The sequence below is a fragment of the Phalacrocorax carbo genome, chromosome 1 (assembly GCF_963921805.1).
Source record: "Phalacrocorax carbo chromosome 1, bPhaCar2.1, whole genome shotgun sequence".
Taxonomy (NCBI): domain Eukaryota; kingdom Metazoa; phylum Chordata; class Aves; order Suliformes; family Phalacrocoracidae; genus Phalacrocorax; species Phalacrocorax carbo.
The window spans coordinates 68,924,467-68,945,902 of NC_087513.1; the positions used below are offsets into that span (position 1 = coordinate 68,924,467).

At 40.9% G+C, this 21,436-nt stretch overlaps 1 protein-coding gene across 1 annotated transcript in view; it reads left to right on the forward strand.

Moving 5' to 3' along the window:
- CACNA1C (calcium voltage-gated channel subunit alpha1 C) overlaps positions 1-21,436 on the forward strand; it is a 488,452-nt gene that overhangs the window by 311,407 nt on the left and 155,609 nt on the right. Inside the window, exons 6-7 of the mRNA XM_064458535.1 lie at positions 1,216-1,377; positions 3,237-3,433. Of these exons, the coding sequence (XP_064314605.1) occupies positions 1,216-1,377; positions 3,237-3,433 (359 nt within the window). The remainder of the gene's footprint in view (positions 1-1,215; positions 1,378-3,236; positions 3,434-21,436) is intronic.

The window sequence follows — 21,436 nt, forward strand, 5'->3', positions numbered from 1 at the left end:
CATTTACAACTCATGAATCACATTTTTCAAAAATCACAGCTAATATAAACTTTTCTGAGGAGATGACAGCATTTGCAGGAGGCATTAATGGCTTCTGGCTCTCAGTCATTGTAAAATCATGAGCTTGTAATTGTTCTGATCTGGCTATTTGTAGACTGTAGAGTTCTAGAAGTCTCTCAATACTTCCACGATTAATAACTTGCTACTGACAGTGGTTGCCATCACTGCCACCAGTGATAACAAGTTTAAGACCTTTGTAAATGCAAATTCTTACTAAAGGCTTATGAGGCTGGCTTTGTTATTCTATTTTTACAAATGAGGAGAAGGAGACAGAGAGAGGTCCATGAATCTGCAGCTTGAATTAACTGCATCTGAAGGTACAGCTGCTTAGCACTTTAGCAAACTTGGCTACAAGTCACCTTCCCTGGGCCATTCTGGAAACGTGTGGCTCACTCATAATTAGGACTTATACCCGTCTCAGGCCTTAATAACAGATGTGTAATAATATTTTGTTTATACCCCTTTCTGGGGACCTGGACAACCTCTGTTATAGGGTGATCCCTAAATTTTGGGGCAAAACCAACACTGCTGGTCCCAACTCTCCCTCTGTTCAGACAGAAGTAAGGTGAGTTGGATGTGAAGTGCAGGGAGATCCTAAATGGGCTGGGAGCTCTCAGTTAGTATGGGTTTGGTGGTCCTTCAGCAGTTCAGGCTCTGCCTGAGACTGGCTTGACCTCTAGAAGAACTCGGAATGAGTTTTGCCATCTCTCCCCATGCTCTGGGGTGCAACTCTGGGGTACCCCAGCATTTGCTCTCTTGCGTGTCTCACTGTTCTTCTTGTCTTGCCTCCGTTCTGGTTGTTCTTTGTTTTTTCTATGCTTTAGTTCTCCTCAGTACTATCTATGGATCAGCTCAGGTCTGGTTTGCAAGAACAGGTGAAATAGTTAATGCATTCCCTCCCCAGGTTGTTGGTATTTCAGTGACAGGTGAGGTAATACCTGTTTTACTTTAGTCTGTGATCCAGGCTGCGATGGTAAATTTGTGAAATGTTGGGGATCTTCTGGAGGGAGGTGATCTCTAAATGTCTTTACATCATCAAGATAATAAGTTCAGGTGAGGGGGGATGAAATGAAAATGACATGTTATTTTGCAATTTATAGCCTCTCTAAATTTTGTTCTCTTGCTGATAAGTGCTTCCGTCTGTTCTCTCTACAGGTCTCCAGGTGGTTTTAAATTCAATCATCAAGGCCATGGTCCCTTTGTTGCATATTGCCCTGCTGGTGCTGTTTGTCATTATTATCTATGCCATCATTGGCCTGGAGTTATTTATGGGGAAGATGCATAAGACCTGCTACCATGTGCAAGGGGGACTTACAGGTAAGGGGAACACTATATCATACATAGAAAGATTTTCTGAGGGAAGCTTTCTCCTTATGTAAAGGGACATTTGTACTGGCACAGGAAACGGGTGGCTGTTGCTCCCTGCTGTGTACATGTCTGGGGTTTCACAGTAGTGATTCCTTTGTTCTGCTTCTTGGATATGAATCACCTTTGATGTAGAGAGACTGTCTCTAAAGGTGAGAGTTTAGCTTGCTCATCTTGGGCACTCAGTTGTTGGCCTCTCTGTAAGGGCTACAAACAAAACTGTCAATTCCTGCTGAACGCAGTAGTGGACTTTTTATTGTGACCTTTGGCACTACAAGCCAGCTTGAGTTCTTTAACAAATCTTCCAGAGGCTCAAGCAACCCTAAAATAGTGATGATTTCCTCAGTAGCAGGCTGAGCTTGCAAATGAGATGGCATCATAGAAATGGACATCTCTTATATTTTGTTTTGTTAATAATCTTGTAAAGGAATATCTAAATGAGGCCTAGGAGCCTTTGGGATTTTTTTTTCTAGATCACAGGCTGTGGCTGGGGTTAGAAGTGCAGCTCATAAGAAACCAGAAGTATATTAATGGGAAGAAACTTTTTGCACCAAATCTATCAGGAAAGAACTTTCACATTATTTACAGAAAGAAATATTCACATTTCAAAGTAATTAAATTGTTTTGTCACTCACTCACTGACCTATCTGCTCTTTTTCATTTGTTTTACCCAACTTGAGCAGCAGTGATTCCCCATGTGGTGGTGGGTGCCGATGTCTAGGACACAGTTCAGCTGCTAGCCAAGAAAATATTATACAGCAGGACATTGTTTCAGAAGTTCTATATTTTCTACTTTTATAACATTCACAGATTTCATTTTCTGGAAATGATGCTAGAACCATAATGAATTGTCAGTCTGGTTTACATCTTCAAAGTGTATATATCTTTCTCCATGCTGTCTGTAATTATTATACATTACAGCATCTAATTCTAATATTGCTATTTCTGGCATGCTTTAATGATCAGAATGTGACCAGAACTTTTGGAAAATTACATTTTTTTGCCATGTAAGATAAGAAACAAACATAATTACCTGCTCCCACACACATGCATACCTGCACCTGTTATAAATGTAGCAATAGGCGCTGAAATCCATATATTAAAAAAAAAAAAACCTATTGCAAGAATTTTTGTGCTTAAAAAAATGTTTTCTGTAGCATTTTGCATATACCAAAGCATCTAGGCAGGCTCGTTGTATGGGTTCTTAGATCTTTGGAAACACCTGTATAGAATAAGGGGTGGATAATCAATTAGTAGATTCTTACAGAGCCTCTGAGTGCCCTTGGCTATTGCTAAAATGCCACACAGCTTCTGAACTCCAAAAGAGCAGAGCTCCAGAGACTCTCTGCAGTAATTTAGCAGTGGCCCAGCACCATATCAACCTATCTCTAGAGCACTAAAGCCTGTCTGCTGCAGGCGTTCGGCCTCCTTCAACAGAGTGCAAATCAGTGCTGCAGTTCCCTTCCAAGATTAACCCAGATGCCAGGCGACTGCAGTATGAAAACACTGGTCATAATACGCAGCCTAAAGAAATGAAATAGACTTGATCTAATACTCCCTCTCATGTTGAAAGACATTTCAGTTTTGACTGTAAAATTTGACAGCTTGGCCATTGTTTTTACAAAACAAAAGTGAAGCACAACAAAACGTCCTTTGGCCCTTTAAAATTGTTTCTTGTGTATTCCTGGAGAAATCTGTCAAGTTCACTGCGAAATGTATTTATTAAAGTCAGATACTCTTCAGTCGCTTATCAGTGTGTCAAATAGCAATTAGTTCTCTTCATATCCGTTTTCTCCTTCCTCTCCTTTAAGATACACCTGCAGAAGATGATCCGTCGCCCTGTGCCCCCCAGTCTGCACATGGGCGGCAGTGTCAGAACGGCACGGAGTGCAAGCCAGGCTGGGAGGGTCCTAAGCACGGCATTACGAACTTTGACAATTTTGCTTTTGCCATGCTGACAGTGTTTCAGTGCATCACGATGGAGGGCTGGACAGATGTGCTGTACTGGGTACGTATCCGAAAATGACAAGCTGAAAGGCCTGTTTATATGCTCTGGCTATGTTGAAACTTTGGGGCTTTAGCTTTCTTGCTTGTTCTATATAGTGAAGGCATGGTTGCTAGCATGGAGCTTTACTTATCTCAGAATATCAGTGGGTAGAATAGGAGGGTTTATCTGGTGCCATTAAATCAAATGTAACTGTTGACTTTTCATTGATATTTTAATGTTGAAAGATGGCATGTGGCTTATTGGTTTGAAGATTTGCAATGTACCTTTGCTGAGCAGAATGTCATGTAAAGACACTCTCTGCAGGAGTGAGAGATCTCGTACATCTCCAGATTAATGATGTAGAAGTATTTGTGGCAGATAACTCTGTGCTCTACCCACGGCATTAATGTTACAAAGGCACTACACTGATCAGCTCATAGGTTTTTTAAGAAAGGCCTCACAAATCCCTTTTCATGCCAGCACTACTCCTGATTATGACTTTCATCATAACAGTACTAAAAGAAATTCTCCTATCTTTGATATTGGTATCGATCATGGTTACATGTTTAGCCGAAACCTGATATTACCTGTAATCTAAATGCAGTCTCGTCTTTTACTCTAAATTTGGAAGTTTTAATATCTTCAGTTTCTACCTTGTAATTCCTAATATGTTGGGAAATTCAGTGGCAATACAATTACACTGTAGGAGTTAAAACCATATTTAGCCTTCACCTGTAAACCAGGTATAAACATGTTTCTGGATTCAGCTCTTGCCATCAACTTTTGCAACAATATATTATGGTCCAGGAATGTAATTCACACACAGGTCACTTGTGTCTGTATAAGGCTAACCTAGAGTCTAACTAACTTTGAAGACTGGCATATTATGACATCTGGTTCTCCAAGGTGGTAGGATGTGCTATAATCCATGATGGAATTTAACTCAAGAAGACCCAAAGCACACAAAAGGATAACCTGGACTGAGGCAGCTTGCATTGTTAATCAACATCAGCTTCTCTCTTAAAGATGAGCCTGAATCTGCATTCTACACACCAGTGAGTTAGAGTTACAAGATTTTCCTTTGAAGATTTAGCTTATCTGCAATAGATATTCTCTATGTGGAACAGCTAGCAGTTGTCTCTTTATCCTCGTAAATTTAGATTGGAGTTGTGACTCTAGCTTCCTTCTGATGCCTGAGAAAAAGGACAGAGGTCAAACCGCAATGGGAGTCTGGGTCTCAGAGCACAAAAATTGCCTTTACTTGAAAAGAGAATACAGATTAATAAAATAATGAAGAAGAACAAAAGTTAAGTCAGAAAAGGAACTGGGCAAAATGACTCCACTGCTTAACTATGGCTATATACAATATACCTGTCCTTTTATCACATTTAGCCAACATTCCTCCAGTCTTTGTGCGATTGAGACGATATATAGGTAGTTCAGGTGAAATAGGAGAGAGTAAAAGATATCAGAAATAAACATGAAAATAGCTTTGGCAGTGTATACCTTTTAGTATTTTGAAACCTATCCACAAGTTATCATCATTTTCTCCAAAGGCACGTGTTATAAAAGACCCTGCCAATCCCCACAATTTTGGGTCCATGTGTCGTTTGCATGACTGGATGTGAATCATTGAGAACTCGGTTATCAGTTATCTCAAAACCATACTCACTGCTAAATGATTTTCTACCATGACTTCTGCAGATGGTCTGATTTTTTTACGGCATCCCTGCAGCAACCTAGATTTTAGCTGTTGGCTTTTGTTTGGTATTTAGCCACCTTTTTTCACTGATTTCCAGAGCTGTTCTTTTTGCTTCAGAGACAGTATAGTGAACTGAGACCTGAAATTAATACAGATTGATGCTCATTATTTTGGGGGCATCCATATAGTTAGCCTTTTAGATTATGGCTTTGATAGAATGCTTGCTTTGGAAATGCAAGAAATATTTGTTATTGCCAGTTCCCAGTTATTCCTAGACAAGACTACAAAAGATAAGAGCACTGCAGATAAAATTTCAGTAATTGAGGAGAAGGAAATTTAGTTTGTAGAGAAAATAATATAACACCAATGTTTGAAGGCTCTGAAATACAAAGTCTGAGTAAATACCTGAACACCTGAGATGACAAACATCCTCGGTTAAGCTGCTGTAAAAAATCCTAAGAGTATTATTGTCCCATATGACTTTTTGCTGCTTTGTATTAGGCTGACAAAGTGGATAGAAGCCAGCACTGATCAGTGTTTGCCATATGGTAGAGAAGATATCGGAGATGTGATGGGTATTTCCTTCTGCAGAGAGGTCTGTGCTACTCGGGGCAGATGTTGTTTGGGCAATTACTAGAGAGCACACCTAGGAGGAGGATTGTGGCTTTAATATTTATATGTAGAAAGAGTATTTAAATATTCACACTGTAATTTCATATGTGGAAGTTTCAAACCATGTCTACTTTGGTTTATACACTAAGTTTTATAATCCATGCAAAGGGCATTCCGGCTTAAGCTAGCCAGATCAAAAGGAAGAATATTTATGGATAGTAAAGAATAGAAAAGATGCAACATTTCAATTTCTGAGAGTGAAGGTAGATTTTAGTAAGTGGGGTAGGATATAAATAAATATTTTAAACTTCCTGTGAGACACTTTCTTCAGTGAAGTCTGACTCATATATAACTCTACTCCCTGGCCTTTGCCTTTTCAGCCAAGGAAGAGTGGACTTGTAGCCCCCCATGAGTTGTCGATAACATTTCCACACAAGTGCAGAGGTAGAAGGCTATTCTCTTCTCAAGTACATAGCATCTCGAAAGATCTCCTGGATCCACAGTGAGATCATGGAAATTAAAATTTGCTTTATTAGGAAATAAATCTGCACAGTAAATTAAATTAGAAATCCAGACTTAAAGATCCCCTTTCTCTAAGTACATCCTGAGACAGAGAATTGGTTGTCTATTTTATGCTGAAAGGAAAGTACAGATTAAAGAATGGTACAAGAAAATATTATCTGAAAATCAGATAATTTTGCAGCTACAAATTTTAGGCAATGATTTTCAGAAGTCATTGCTTAGACTTAATGAAGTAAGCTAATAGGTTAATATTAAAAATGCTGAGTATTGAAAGTTCAAGCAGACTGTTAGGTTCTTAGCTCCTCTGCAATTCAGGGTAGATACCAAGATTTGAATCTGGTCCTGCTGTTGTCAATGGCAGAATTCCAATTAATTTCGAAAGGTCAGGTTCTCACCTTCTATTTTGTAAAATCTTGATCATGCTGTTAAGATTTTCCACGTGCAGTTGTGTACAACACAAGAAGACTTAGAGATGCCTAATCAGGACCTTGGTATCTGTTGTGGTAGTTTTCCAAGGACATACATGTGGATGTAGGGAGTTGTCTTTGCTCCCTCCTTAAATTTGAAAAAAAGAGCCTGACCTAAAATTCAGCAGAACAACAGATAAAGCTCTGGGCTGAATTACGTAGCTGGACAGGCCTAGCCAATGGAGCAATTCCCTTGGTTTGAACTTTTCTATGAGTGCTTTTCAATTATATCTTCCTCTCTTCTGAAAAATAGCTTTTGAAAGGTACCTAGATGTCTGCATTCCTCTCAGTGGGAATGGACGGAGCTTAGCACATTTCCACATGTTGTTTTGTGAAACCTAAGTCTGTCTTGTGCCACACTTTGCAAGGTTAAACCTGCACGTTTAAAAGTTAGAAGGCTATATTACCTTCCACAAGCCCTGGACTCCTAATCCACTCAGTAGCTCTTCAAATTTTACCTTCAGTTTCCTGCTTCCTTCTTCATGCTTCCCTCATGCCTCCTTCAGCTTTTCACATCTGTAGTGAAGCCTGTCTCCTCTCTGATGGACTACTGTTTCCTAGCCTGTGATCCACATCCTTCACAAAAAGATAATCAGAGGCAGGAAAGTAATAAACTTTCATTCCCTAGAAGGACTTGACATCAACAAGATCGATACACTTTCCAATCTCCTCTTTCACTCAGCAGATAAAACTTGTGAATAGATTGGCCTCTTCTGAAATGTGAAAGAAAAGTGTTAGGGAAAACAATTTGACACTGCTATAGTGGGAGGTAAGGTAATTACTTACAAGGAGCCAAATTTTAATGTAAAATAATTATATTGGACAGAATGAAAATCTGTGCAAAACAACCTTGTTGACTCTTTGCTGCAGAATTGATCTTCATTGAAGGGAGCATTAAATGTTCATAGGAGCACATCTCCTGTAATGCTTCAGTCTTACAAGGTTTACTTTGTCCCAGTATAACTGCCAGGTGGCTTTGTCTCACATGCAGTCAGTTCATAGAATCATTTGAGTTGACAGGCACTTCTTACGATGTCACATCATAATTTTTCTGATGCATTGTAGAAATATTGGGCTTATTATTCTCAAAATTCATCTTAATGTATGATCAGCCAGCATGAGCAGCTAACTCCCTTGTGCAGGCACCAAGGCCATTTTCTGAAGACCCCTCAGTCTTGGGAACTTCCAGCAGCAGATGCAAATCCAAATATTACAAATTGAGTAATTTGGTATTTTGTAATCAGTCTCTGCTGCAGTCTGTTATTTCTTATTGTCTTGTTGACTAAGGAGGAAAATTAATCCCTGTGCAGTTTGTGACATCCTGTTCAAGTATTTGTAGGCATTTGTTGTCTTCCCTTAATCTTTTTCTAATCTGAGCAGATTCAGTTCTTTCAACCTTCCCTAATGGGGCTTCATTTTAATTATTTTTAATCAGTTTGTTACTGTCCTTCAGGGGAAGCTTCGCTTCTGAGTTAAATACAATTTGGACAATTCCTTGTCTCTGGAAAAGCTGTCATCTTTGTGTGAAATCTGCTTTCTGCAGCTGGAGCCCTGTGACACTGCATGCAAAACTGCCTACTGCAGCCTCAGTTTTACATGCCTGGTCTCTCCACTCCCCTGCATCTAAGCAAGCATATATATAAATGAAAATAGAGTGCGGAGCAAGTGCAAAACACAACCATAAATGGTTGCATTGGGCTATTCATACTGCTGGATAGTGGAGAACCTGGCCCTGAGATGTTCTGCGTACAGCTTTCCCATTACAGCTCGAATTCTAGGATCAAGTAAATCTACTTGATCTGCTTGATGGTTGTTAATAATGAGCAGCCTTGAGCCTGCCATCATTTTTGGAGTATTGGCTTTGTCCCATGTCATTTGGACAACACTTCAGAATACTTGGTTGAGTCTCTGAAAATAACATGCTGTGCCTCCAGGGACAGTTTACCTCAAGGCTTTAACTGTAAACTAGAGAGTGTGGTATTATTCTAGATGGACTCAAGCCAGGTCTGGATGAGTTCCAGGGCACTAACCTGTCCCTGGAAGAGATGCCTAGGCTGGCACAATTTATTAGTTGACTCCCTGAAGTTTAACTGAACAGTCCTTGGTAGGCTTGCCCAGCCCTTAGGCAAGAAAGGGTTTTAGTACTCTAAAACAGTGCAGTTAGAGCCACCACAGTGCAGTAACATTGCATCAGTGGAAACATTCAGAAGCATCACATCCCCAAGGACGGCATAGAGTAGCATATATAGATGCAGTAGGTTAAACAGGCTGTTTGGAAAGATCCTTCCAGCTCTGAATCTGTGACTTCCAAGTCTTCCGTACTTCCAAGAGTCCCTAATGAGCTTGAAACCAGAGCTCACAATCACCCCTACAATTCCCACCAGGAAATCAGAACAGAACAAACTGGACGACAGATATAATTCACTTTGCTGACAGCATTGACGTATCTTGTGAGCTTTTCTCATCCCCCCACAGCCTGTTGCAGCCAATGAGGAAGATGTTGTGAGGAATACAGAGATATTGCCACGAAGTGGAAGGCATTAAATGCAGAGCTGCAACCCCCAATTTACACCAGCTGTGTTTTTCCTTCTAACCCTTTATTCTTGCAGCACTTAGGCTTGAATTAGTAAGACAAGAGAATGATCTGATTCTAAGAATATATCTGTCTACATGTTTCCATGGTGTTTATTCCCTATCCGCCCCCACTCCTCCAAGAAAATGTTGGGCTTTTATTGTTGTGGGGTTGAGGTTTTTTAATCATCTTTTTGGCAGGCTTTTGCATGGATGTGAAAAATTTACAAAGAATAAGCATGCAAGTATGAGCAGCCCATCTCTGTGACTGCAGAGGTTATTTCATCTCCATCTGCTGTAACAGTGATGGGTAAGGGGAGAGGGCCTGTAGTTCAAAGCACTGAAGGGCCACAGAATTAATGCATTGAAAAAGCAGTGTCCGCACCGAATTTGCATAAGTGTTGACCTAAATCTATTTTCCTTTTTGTCATTAACAACTTTACATGCAACTGTCACGGTTGCCTGTACTGCTGCCTTGAAAGTGAGTAACAACAGTGACTTGCTGGTTGCCACCTGTCACAAAAACCTGCTGCTGAGCGTTTGTTCAATGCAAAATAGGTACTTATTGTGTGAAATGAAGTTTTCATGGGCCCTTCAGAACTCAGCTTTGGACCTCTCAGCCCTCTTCCTCTATATGAAAAGAAACTCTCCATTAAAAATAAGCTGCTTTGGGTTGGTTATGGGGAGGTGTTAGTGGAGACCCTCTGCCCAGTGCTCCTGCGTGGGAAGGACCTCTTTAATAGCCCTGTCTTTCTGTTGCCCTTTCTCTATTCTTTCTTCTTTTGTTCTTCCTTAGACTTTTTCCTAACTGCTGCTGTCTAATCACCACAGAGACCTTTCTTGTCTTTAATCTTTAATCATCTATATTAGAGCTATAAAATTAAGAACTAAGCTACTGGGACACTTCTATATGACTTAGGATTTTGAGTGCCTCTCTTTGTGGGTGCACTGCTTGGGCCCTACTACCAGTTTTTCAAGAACTGAAGATCATTGCCTTCTGAAACAGTCATCTTCAGAGCTTTTAAGTTTGGACCCATATCCACTAGACAGATTTGCAAACAACAGACTTTGGTTCAGTATCTAGACCCTGGGAAAGAAAAAGCCCGGGGAATATGCCCAAGGTCAGAACACAAGTGGTGGCTCTAGAACTGATTACTTATAAAACTCATGTTTATTTTGAGTTTAATTTGTTTTAGCATCTTTTTTTTTTCAAGACGAAGGGCAATACAACTAATCCCTCACCAATCTTGCTGTGAGTAATAAGTCTTTCCTGCCTGCAAAGAGAATTGGTCCGCTAGTATTGGCTTTATTCATTGATTTCAGTGGAATTTATGCCCGAGGAGGACTTGGGTGCTCAGTATGATGGGTGGTCCTATCATCATAAGCATATAGTTTAGCTGCACCCATGGCCTCCTCTAGAGCTGTCTCCTCCTAACTCCAATTCTCTGAACTGTGCCCAAATTGGGGGCCTAAAACCAAAATTAGGCACATCTCCCTAAAGATGTAAAGTCACTAGAAGTAGAAAATGAAGGGTTTAGGACTCAATCACAGGAATATTTACCACAGAACATCCACATTGTGGATTTTTAAAGCATATCTAGAAGAAATCTGTCCTGGATATTGTGCTGATCTTTCCCACTTGGTGTTGCTGATAAGACTCACAAGAAATAGTGAAAGGGCAGTCTTGTCTGCTGACAATGCGGTTGCAACTCATTCAGGCCCCTTAACAGTAGTTTCTCCAGTGAACCTCTAGCACATATACAATATCTGAGAGTGGCTAGTACGCCTGTAAGATGAAGGTTTATTAGCTGTGTGCTCTGAGTTCTAGATATGGTACATTTTTTTGAGACTTTGGGTGTGATTTCACAACCAAAAGTGGGATTCATAATCTAAAATGTAAAATGGATTTCCGGAAATATCACAGATTGTGAACTGGCTACGAAGGCAAATGGTATCTACTGATCAAGTGAGAAAAAAGAATTGACAGTCATGCCTCCACTTAGTAAAGAAGGTAGTGATTATCATCTACAGCCTAGAGTACTGGTTTTCATTATTTTCATTTTTAAGGACTTAATTGACTGTGTAAATCTATAAACGGTATGTGCTTGTGTATTCCTGTGCATGCAGCAATCAGTGCTGTTCTGGTACACTTGTGGTAGACTTTGCTATCAGTCTGCACTGAGATAAACAGAAGCAGTTATAAATCAGCAATACAGTAAAACAGGCAGAAAATCCTTTATGGATAATCACCCGTGCAAATGTAAATACAGCATAAACAGAGACAGGAAAGGAAAGCCCAGAATTCTAAGATTAAATGATATCTTTGGATTTGGAAACCCACCATCCTAGGGGGTATTTTCATGCTTGATATCAGCATTTTATTCTTTTGGAGTGAATTTCCAAAGATTTTAAAAGATGAAAGGTTTTTAAATAACTGAGCAGCAGTAAGAGATGGAACTACTGCAGTAGCTGTAATGAAAGAACTATCAGCCCTGTGGCTAAATAGCCTTTGGGCTTTTGTGTGGCCTCTTCAAAGATGAACCGTTCCCTTTTCAAGGGTGGTGGGGGGGCTGGAATCTATACACACTTACATGGGAACAAGGCAACTCATGTAATGCTCTGTGACTTTTGCCTCTGGAGACCTGAATTCAAATCCTGATTAAGTCACACAAGTCCAAATAATTTTTGGAGGTCACTACATGACATTTCTACAAATTGCAAATTCACCCAACAAGCTAATCCACTCATGTAGTCAGTCACGTGAGAGGATGGAGAGATTTAATGGGTGCTGTTACCTGTGTAGGGGCCTGACTTTGGGAGAACACTGCAGATGGATCAATGACATGAACCTCCTCTAAGTAGATCTACTGTTCAGGAACTAAGAGTAGTAGTATAATAAGAAACAAAAATAATGCCACTGTTGATGTTAGCTGTTGAGTAGGGAAGAGGTAGGGAGAATGGTCCGTCAGCCATCTATATCAACAAGCAGAGTGGATCAAGAGCAAGGGCTTGGCATACCAGACTCCACGCTATATTTGTGGAAATTTCTGAAGACCTGCTCAGTCTGGGCCCAGTGTCTTCAAGAGCTCTGCCTGGGTCAGTGTATGACCTGTTCTTTTCCAGCTAGTCTGTATGACACAGTCAGCCTCACTGCAGACAGAGTGTGACCCGAGCCACCACTGAAACCCAAACAAATCAAACAAAACCAAAACCAAACAAAACCCCACAACTTTTGAGGGAACAGTTTAAAAGGAATTATTTACACCTCCAAAGTGCAACAGTTCCAGCACACTCTAGAATGTGAGTTGCTTTATCACTTGGCAATAAATGAATTTCAGTATTTCACTTTTGGGTAACATGTTCTATGCTAAACTGAAATGAAATAAATTTTTTTTCTCTTTTACATATTAAACCTGGAGAAAGAGTGTGAGATGGCAAAGGAGGAGGCTTATTGGAGCTCAGAATTTGTCTTTGATATAGGGAATTCTCACTGTGTAACTGACATTTTCAGTGGGAGTTCAGAATCCCTGTATTGCCAAACATGCTGTAGAGGTATGTAGCCCCCTCCAGTTTTCACAGAAAAATAGAGAAGTCCCACAGGAAAGCACAAACAGTACAGGTGGGATGGGAGGAAGTGTAAATGGTAGCTTCCTGATTATTTCTGGTTTCCCTCCCATACTATAGTTGGCTACAGGAATTTCCCAGTGGTACTTGCACTAACAAAATTTAACATGCTGAGATTTTGTCAGCAAAATCTACTTTTCAGATGGTTGATTTGCTATGGTAATCCATGTCCATTTGGAACATTACTAGTGCTAATAAGTGTTGCAACTTTGTGAGAACAAAACCCAGCAATACTGTTGTTTTCTTTAAGTCAAGGCAGAGCCTAACCTTTTTCCTCTATTTTGAAGTAGAAAGTGTGAATTCAAATGCCAGTGGCCTTTGCCATCAGTTGAAGTTTTACAGTAAACTTGTGTGAAGGACCTTTAAAATTACAGCTTTAATTAAGACAGTAGTAAACACAACTAAGTCAGTATTGCCCCCCCTACATCTCCAGCAGGCACAAAATACCATGCCATAGAAGTATGGGATCAGTAAGCATTTTCAACAGAAATAACCTGCAGTGGAAATACACTTCAGCTCAATCATTGTGTGCCACAGACATTCTGACCTGCTGGTATTTGAATGCAAGTTTTAATTCTTTTCCCACTCTCAGACAGAGACCTTACGTTTCCCATAATAGCTCAGTCTGCTAAAGAACAGCTAGCTGCAAAAACCATTGTGCATGTAAACCAAAAACTGCTAAAATATGAATGTAGAACTTTACTAATGGATGAAATAATGTTCAGGAGTCCAGCGGTTATATACTGGGGGCTAAAAAACACAGTGGAAAGATTCGGTGTCAGCATCAGTAATCAGGGACTAGGTGGTTGAAAGTTGGGGGGTTTATATGTATCTCCGACTTTATGCAGTCTTTTCCAGCTGAGAAAGAGTGTATACTTGAAAAGGCGGGCCCAGTGTTTAACGAGTGATGAAAATATAACTCAGTGCTGTTAGAAATAAGTTGGGCATATTCTGCTTGTATCAATGTACTTCCTGCATATGGTATGCAACAAAAAGCAAATACAGTTTGCCTCACATCTTTTATGTGTTCTTCACTGAAGGGAGTTCATACAACAGCAAAATGGCATTCCGCTGTGATTGTATCATTTCAGAGAAGCTCAAACAGCTATTTTACTTTGCCATCAAACAGCTGACAAGGTTATAAGGCAATGCTGCTAGATCTCCACACTAACCTTGTTCTTGCACAGGTTTCAGCAGCCTGGTAGGGCTCTTCTGCAGGACTCCTGCCTTTACACAGTCTCCCTGAGAAGTTCAAGCCAGTCAGGGTCTGTCTTTTGCAGGAGTGTGTGCTCTCATGACTCTAAGGTTGAGCCTTGCACTGCTTTCACTTGTCTTCTCTGTAGCGCTGTGTGGGAAGCTTGGTCAGTTCTGGAGACTTCACCCTCTTGTCAGGGAGATCAGGCAGCATAGCACTGAGTTATAGCTATATCCAAAGTTTTTCTAAACTAAACCAGGAATTATGGTTCACCTGGAGCAGAGCAGGTGTACTTGGGTGAGGACATCTACAGCAGGTTCAACTTAGTCTTTGTTAGCAGGGTTGAAGAAGCAACCTCTGCAGACTCCATCTTCTCAGATCTGTCTCCCCCTTCCCCTGCTCTCTTCTGGACTCATCTTCCATTGCTGCAGTTTCTTTGATTTTTTTCTGAAGGGTTCTCCGTTGCAAATTAATATCTTCCCTTGATGTTTCTGTTGTCCTCATCGAGGCAGTCCTTTCTCAGTTAATGGCTCCATTTAGCTCCTGCAGAGAGTTCTGTACAAATTGCCAATATTTCTAGCTCAGACTGGAATTTTAATTTGCTCTTTCCATCACTACAGAGCATACAGAACAATTGGGCAGCCAAGGTACACATAGGAATCTTATTATTCTTCCCAATGCCCATGTATGGTGAATCTCGCCTACATTATGTGCTTTTATCCTACAGTGACCTTACAGCGGACCTATCTGGAACATTCTCTGCCCTGATTCATGATCCCTGTGCATTTGTCTTCTGTCAGCTCTGTCTTGACTTTCTCCTGAAGACAATCTAAAAAAACGGTATAGATGTCTATATGTACATATAAAATACACACATGGAATGTGTAAAATTCCATAAATGAGGTAACACAGTAAGAAAAGCCTTAAAAACATGTGCTTGAGGAGAACAATTGAGCTTAAAATTTACCTTCTCCTTCAGTACTTCAGAATAAATGGGATTGTCAAAACAATTAATTTTTGACATGAACAACTGATCAAGTACTGCCTCTGAGTGTCATCAGTTCAGACTGAAGCTGGGTTGAACTCTCCAGTCTCTCCTTCGCATCCATCTCAGTGCCAGCTACAAAATGTGGGGTATTTCAGAACAGTCATAAGGAGCAACTGTGACTTAGAGTCCCTTTAAGACTTTTAGGAAGTTGATGCTTAGAAAGAAATTCTACCCAGAATAAGACCAAAGGCATCTGGAGTCCGTTGTTTATATTTTAAGCCGTTCAGAAGCAATTTTATTTCATTGTGCCTAAGTTCATAAGCATACGACTAGTTTATTTTAGTTTCTCTAGTTTTGCTTATTACAAGGTTTGAAGTTTTGGATTTTTTCCCTCCATCTCCATCTTTTTGCCTTGAGTCAGCTCCGAGACCTTAAATTCCCACTCCTGCCTACCTGTCTTAAAGACTCAGGAAGGCTGAAAGAGTATTTCAGGTTGACAAGATAAATGATACTTCTCATGGTGCACTACAGAATCACAGAATGGTAGGTGTTGGAAGGGACTTCTGGAGATCATCTCGTCCAACCCCCCTGCTTGAGCAGGGGGCACAGGAACACATCCAGGCAGGTTTTGATTGTCTCCAGGGAACAAGACTCCACAGCCTCCCTGGGCAGCCTGTTCCACTGCTCTGTCACCCTCACAGGAAAGAATTTTTTTCTCACACTGAGGTGGAACTTCCTGGGTTCCAGCTTGTGCCCATTGCCCCTTGTCCTGTCATTGGGCACAATTGAAAAGAGCCTAGTCCCACTATCCTGACACCCACCCTTTAGATATTTATAGGTATTGATGAAATCCCCCCTCAGTCTTCTCTTCTCCAAGCTAAACAAACCCAAGTCTCTCAGCCTTTCCTCATAAGGGAGATGCTCCAGCCCCCTGATCATCTTGGTAGCTCTCCATTGGACTTGCTCAAGCAGTTCCACGTGCTTCTTAAACTGGGGGGCCCAAAACTGGACACAGTACTCCAAATGTGGCCTCGCTAGGACAGAGTAGAGGGGGAGGATAACCTCTCTTGACCTGCTGGCCACACTTCTTTTAATGCACCCCAGGATACCATTGGGCTTCTTAGCCACAAGGGCAAATTGCTGGCTCATGGTCACCTTGTCCACCAGCACTCCAGGGTCCTTCTCAACAGAGACGCTTTCCAGTAGTTCAGCCCTCAGCCTGCACTGGTGCATGGGGTTGTTCCTCCCCAGGTGCAGGACCTTGAACTTGCTCTTGTTGAATTTCATGAGGTTCCCCTTGGCCCAGCTCTCCAGCCTGTCCAGGTCTCGTTGGATGGCAGCACAGCCTTCTGGTGTATCAGCCACTCCTCCCAGCTTGGTGTCATCAGCAAACTTGCTGAGATTACACTCTACCCCATCATCCAGGTCATTGATGAATATGTTGAACAGGACTGGCCCAGCACAGAACCCTGGGGAACAGCACTAGTTACAGGCCTCCAGCCAGACTCTGCTCCATTGATCACGACCCTCTGAGTTCTGTTGTTCAGCCAGTTCTCTATCCACCTCACTGTCCACTCATCCAACCCACACATCCTTAGCTTGCCTGTGAGGATGCTATGGGAGACAGTGTCGAATGTCTTACTGAAGTCAAGATAGACAACATCCAGTGCTCTCCCTTCATCGACCCAGCCAGTCACAGCACCATAGAAGGCTATCAGGTTGGTCAAGCATGACCTTCCGTTGGTGAATCCATGCTGACTGTTTCTGATAACCTTCTCGTCCTCTACATGCCTGGAGATGACCTCCAGGATGAACTGCTCCATCACCTTTCCAGGGATGGAGGTGAGGCTGACTGGCCTATAGTTCCCCAGGTCCTCCTTCTTGCCCTTTTTGAAGATTGGAGTGACATTTGCTTTCCTCCAGTCCTTGGGCACCTCTCCTGTCCTCCAAGACCTTTCAAAGATGATGGAGAGTGGCTCAGCAGGAACATCCGCCAGCTCCCTCAGCACTCGCCGGTGCATGTGATCAGGGCCCATGGATTTGTGAGGATCCAGTTTACACAGGTGATCTCTGACCCAACCCTTCTCAACCGATGGTAAGTCTTCCTTTCTCCAGATTTGTCCTTTCTTCTCTGGGGGCTGAGATGCCTGGGGGCCAGCCTCAGCAGTAAAGACCGAGGCAAAGGCGGCATTCAGTAATTCTGCCTTCTCTGCATCCTGCGTGGCCAGGGCCCCTTCCTTGTTCAGCTGTGGGCCCACTGTATCCCCAGTCTCCCTTTTACTGCTGATGTATTTAAAGAAGTCCTTCTTGTTATCCTTGACATCCCTTGCCAGATTTAATTCCAAGTGGGCCTTAGCCTTCCTCGTCTCATCTCTGCATACCCTGACAATGCTCCTATATTCCTCCCAAGTCGCCAGTCTCTTTTTCCACATACTGTGAACTAGAATGTATAGACTGAAATGCTTAAATCCTTTTGTCATTTTTTAGTCACTATGTACATTAAACTTCTAATTTTTCTCAGGGAATTTCAGAAAATTAGCTCCGTAACATATATTACTCCCAATCCTGTGCCCCATCCCATTGAAGCAAAACACTTATGCATATCAGTTCATTTCTGCTGGTAACAATAATATTGACCATTGACTTCAGTGGAATTATTCACATGCCTTAAATTATGCACATACATGAGTATGGGATTAAAAATCAACCAAGCAAAGACAACTAATTATATTCTAAATATTGAAGGATCTGCAAGGTGGAATCTTCATCCTTAGGGTAATAATGACTAAGTCTAAATCCAGCTTTAAGGATATATGATGGGTAATAGGAAATATGATCCTTTTCTTGTTCCTTCTGTGAATGAAGTCAGATGGGTACATGCTGCGTATAGACTTATTGAGGTGTACGTGGAGACTAGCCAGGAATTTCTCAAGTAGAAAAAAAATTTTTTCTTGTCTTTATTGACATGACATAGAGCAGCCTCACACCTTTCAGGCTCCAAACAAGTCAGCAGACTCAGGATGTGTAGGATTCCAGTGCTAAAAAATAAATCCCGTAGTTTGCCCCACAGGTGGGAGAAAGTGCTTATGGAGCATAACACATATAGAAGGTCAATTTTAGACTGTGTCCCTTTTCAGTGTACCTTTTGTTCTGTGTCACCTCACTGAAATAAGTTGCAAAATGCATAATTAATATATTTACCACAAATAATACATTAAAAAAAACAGAATAACATAAGCACTGTACTGTTTAGAGATCAGAGAAAAATGCAATGTGCAGGATTTGTTACCAGAGCTAACCAACAATACTAAGTTTTTGCATATTTCAGGGTTGGTTTATTTGTGCCACAGTCTCAATAGTTACAGTCCAATTACCTACCACCAAGCTGTTTAACAGCATGACTGCTAAAGAGACAGTTGTCAGATGTCTTAGATCTCTAAGGAGGAGAAGTTGAGAGAAAGGAAGGAGTCAAATCTGCACATCACAGGTCCTCTGCCTGCTCTGACTACTAGCAAGAGCTTTCAAGACAAAGACTGCAAGTACTGCAGAGCCAAGGTGTTCTTAAGCCCAAATCAGCTCTGCAGTTGAGAAGTTAACCAGAAGAGAATGATTCATTGAACAAATAGCTTCTTTTTTGTTTGCAGAACAGCCTCAAAAATCATGATGTCACCAGTTACAGTAGTTAGTTGGATGTTCTTAGGAACTGGCAGCAATATCCTTTTTCTCATTTGGGATGAATATTTTGTTCCTCAGCTATTTCTGCTGAAGTAATATATCAAGTGTGAGGAAAGGTAGAAAAATTAATCTTTCAAAGTTTTGTGTCTTCACTGGACAAATTTATCTGGACACTTTCTGGGAAGTTCACCCTATCTTAGTTACTTCTGAAAGGTTACATTGGTTTTATGAGACCTTTTTTGTTCCCTGACTGTATCAATGCAAAGCACTTTAGTCAGTCTGTGAAGTTTCAGCAACAAAGTAAAGCTTTAACTATCATGAAATCAGCATAAGGATATAGTGGAAGCTAAAGAAATAATAGAAGCATAGGAGTACTTTCCTTTCTAGGCCACATAGCCCTTGCCTGAGGTGTAGGATTTATTCACTGGCTATAACGTACTTTTTTTTTTTTTCCTTTAATATTGTCAACAAAGCCATAGCCGTGAAGTGTGAAATTCCATCCTCTGTTTAATTGTTTTTGTACCTGAGTTCTGACCAAAAAATCTGGGGGAAAACGTCTTTCCCTTACAGTGCAAAAAGGTGTGTCATCCTATTAAAAAAGTTTCTAGTGTAGTGTAAGCAGAATTTAAAGTTGTAGTTCCATGAGCATATGTGTGAATGAAATGCAGTCACCCAAATATTCATGGGAAGAGAAGGAAAGAGAGAGTGGAAAAGGAAAATTTATGGTTTAGTCCAAACTTTTTAACTTTATAATTGATCAATGATAAATATCTAAATCTCACATTAGCATATGAATGGATGGCCCTTTATGTATCACCTGAGCCATGCCTGCCAGTAGGCTACCATTTGATCTTTGATCTAAGCTGAGGAAATCACTTCTACGCATCCTTAAAGGTATGAAGGTGCTTAAGTACTTTTCCTGGAAAAGATGGTTTTCAAAATGAAGGCTTCAAGCGGGAGGATATATTCAGTGACAATTGTTACCTCTTCTTTCTGCTGTCTCCTGCTCCCAATATTCTCCAATTTTATATTGCTATAAGAAAGACTTGGAACTAGAGATCTTGCTACTGGCCATAACCATTACATTTGGCTAGATCATTTCCTGAGGCAGCGAATTCCACAGATAGGCTGCATAAAATAGTATTTCTACACAAAATTTCCAAATTTCCAATTTACTGCCCTTTAATTTTATTAAGTACTCTGCTCCTCTTGATTAATGTTACTCTGTGAAAGGTTATACACTTCATTATAGAATACTTGAAGCACTTGACTTGTATTTTAAAAAGGCTATCATAACATTCTATAGTAATTAGATATCAATTAACAATTTATTCAAGAAATAGAAGCCTAGCCCTGGTGTCCTAGCTAACTTCCTTTCCATTAAGCTGCAGCTCTCCAGTATTGCGCACTGAGCAAGACAGACTTCATTTTTTTTTTTCAGGTTGCTGCTTTTCGGTGACAGCTGCCCTTCTATGATGGATTAAACATTTCCTGTAACTTTCAGTTATTTCTGAAATACGTTTGGCACAAAGTGTCAGGGTGTGGATTGTAAATGTGAATTGTAAAGTCAGCAGAATTTAGTGAATTGTGTCTACCCCTCCCATTAAGTGACTGAAAGACCTCCACTGTTTGCTTGGTGATGCTCAACCATTATGCTAATAGATAATATGCCTCTAACATTATCTTTGAACTATGATGCCTGTGTGATGAATGACATACTTGCAAAATGTGCCAGACTATTATCCCTGGGGAAATAAAAAAGAAAAAACCTCTGAACAAGTAAAACATGCATATCTCCTGTGGCTTTTCTAATATGTCTTCACCTATGTCTTCTGAAGAACCAGAAGACATAGGCACAAAGGTCTATTTACAGAGATGAATAGACTTTTTTTCCTTGGCCCCTACTGAAACTCCTGATTGTAATTGTGATCAGCAAGCTACAGAATTAAAAATCCTGGTGCTGTTTCTAGGAGATTATCTGTATCAGTGAGAGAAAAGCCTTCAACCTGATGTTGAAATGCTATGGTCATGACAGCAATTAAGGATGTTTGGCAAAGGAAGAGCTCTTCCCCAGTACCCAAGGTCCATCAGACCTCAAATATGCTGAAATACCTCCTTTTCATCTTGATGCTAAGTGGTTTCTTTGACAGTACCCAGCGAGGCAAGGTAGTATCCTGCTCTGCAGGTTGGAAAGCTGAAGCACAGTGGGCCAAAATTATGTCCCCATAGTGCCAGAGGGGGTATGTAGCAAATCATGAGAAGGAATCTAAGATCCTTGTCTCTGAGAGATGATGCATTAATGTGCAGAAATGCACCAGCTTTCTCACCGTTGAGAGTAGTGGGATGTGAGCGTTGAGGTGTGAACTGTGAAAGGTCAGGCAATTTGACTCAGGAAGCCGAATTATTTCTAGAAATGACAATCTGCAGATTCCCATCAATGCTGGCCTAACAATTGTCCCATACATGCTTACCTTGACATCAGGTTGCAATCACTTTGACTACTATAACTGGAATATTATAATTCAGACCTATACTGGCTGATAGTCTTTGTTCAGAACTCTAAATTTAGAAGATGATCCACCTTTTCTGTTGAAATTCATATGATTAATAGTAAACACTGGGGGAGTAGTGGTGCACTCAGTGACCAGAGAGCTGAACTGTGTATCAG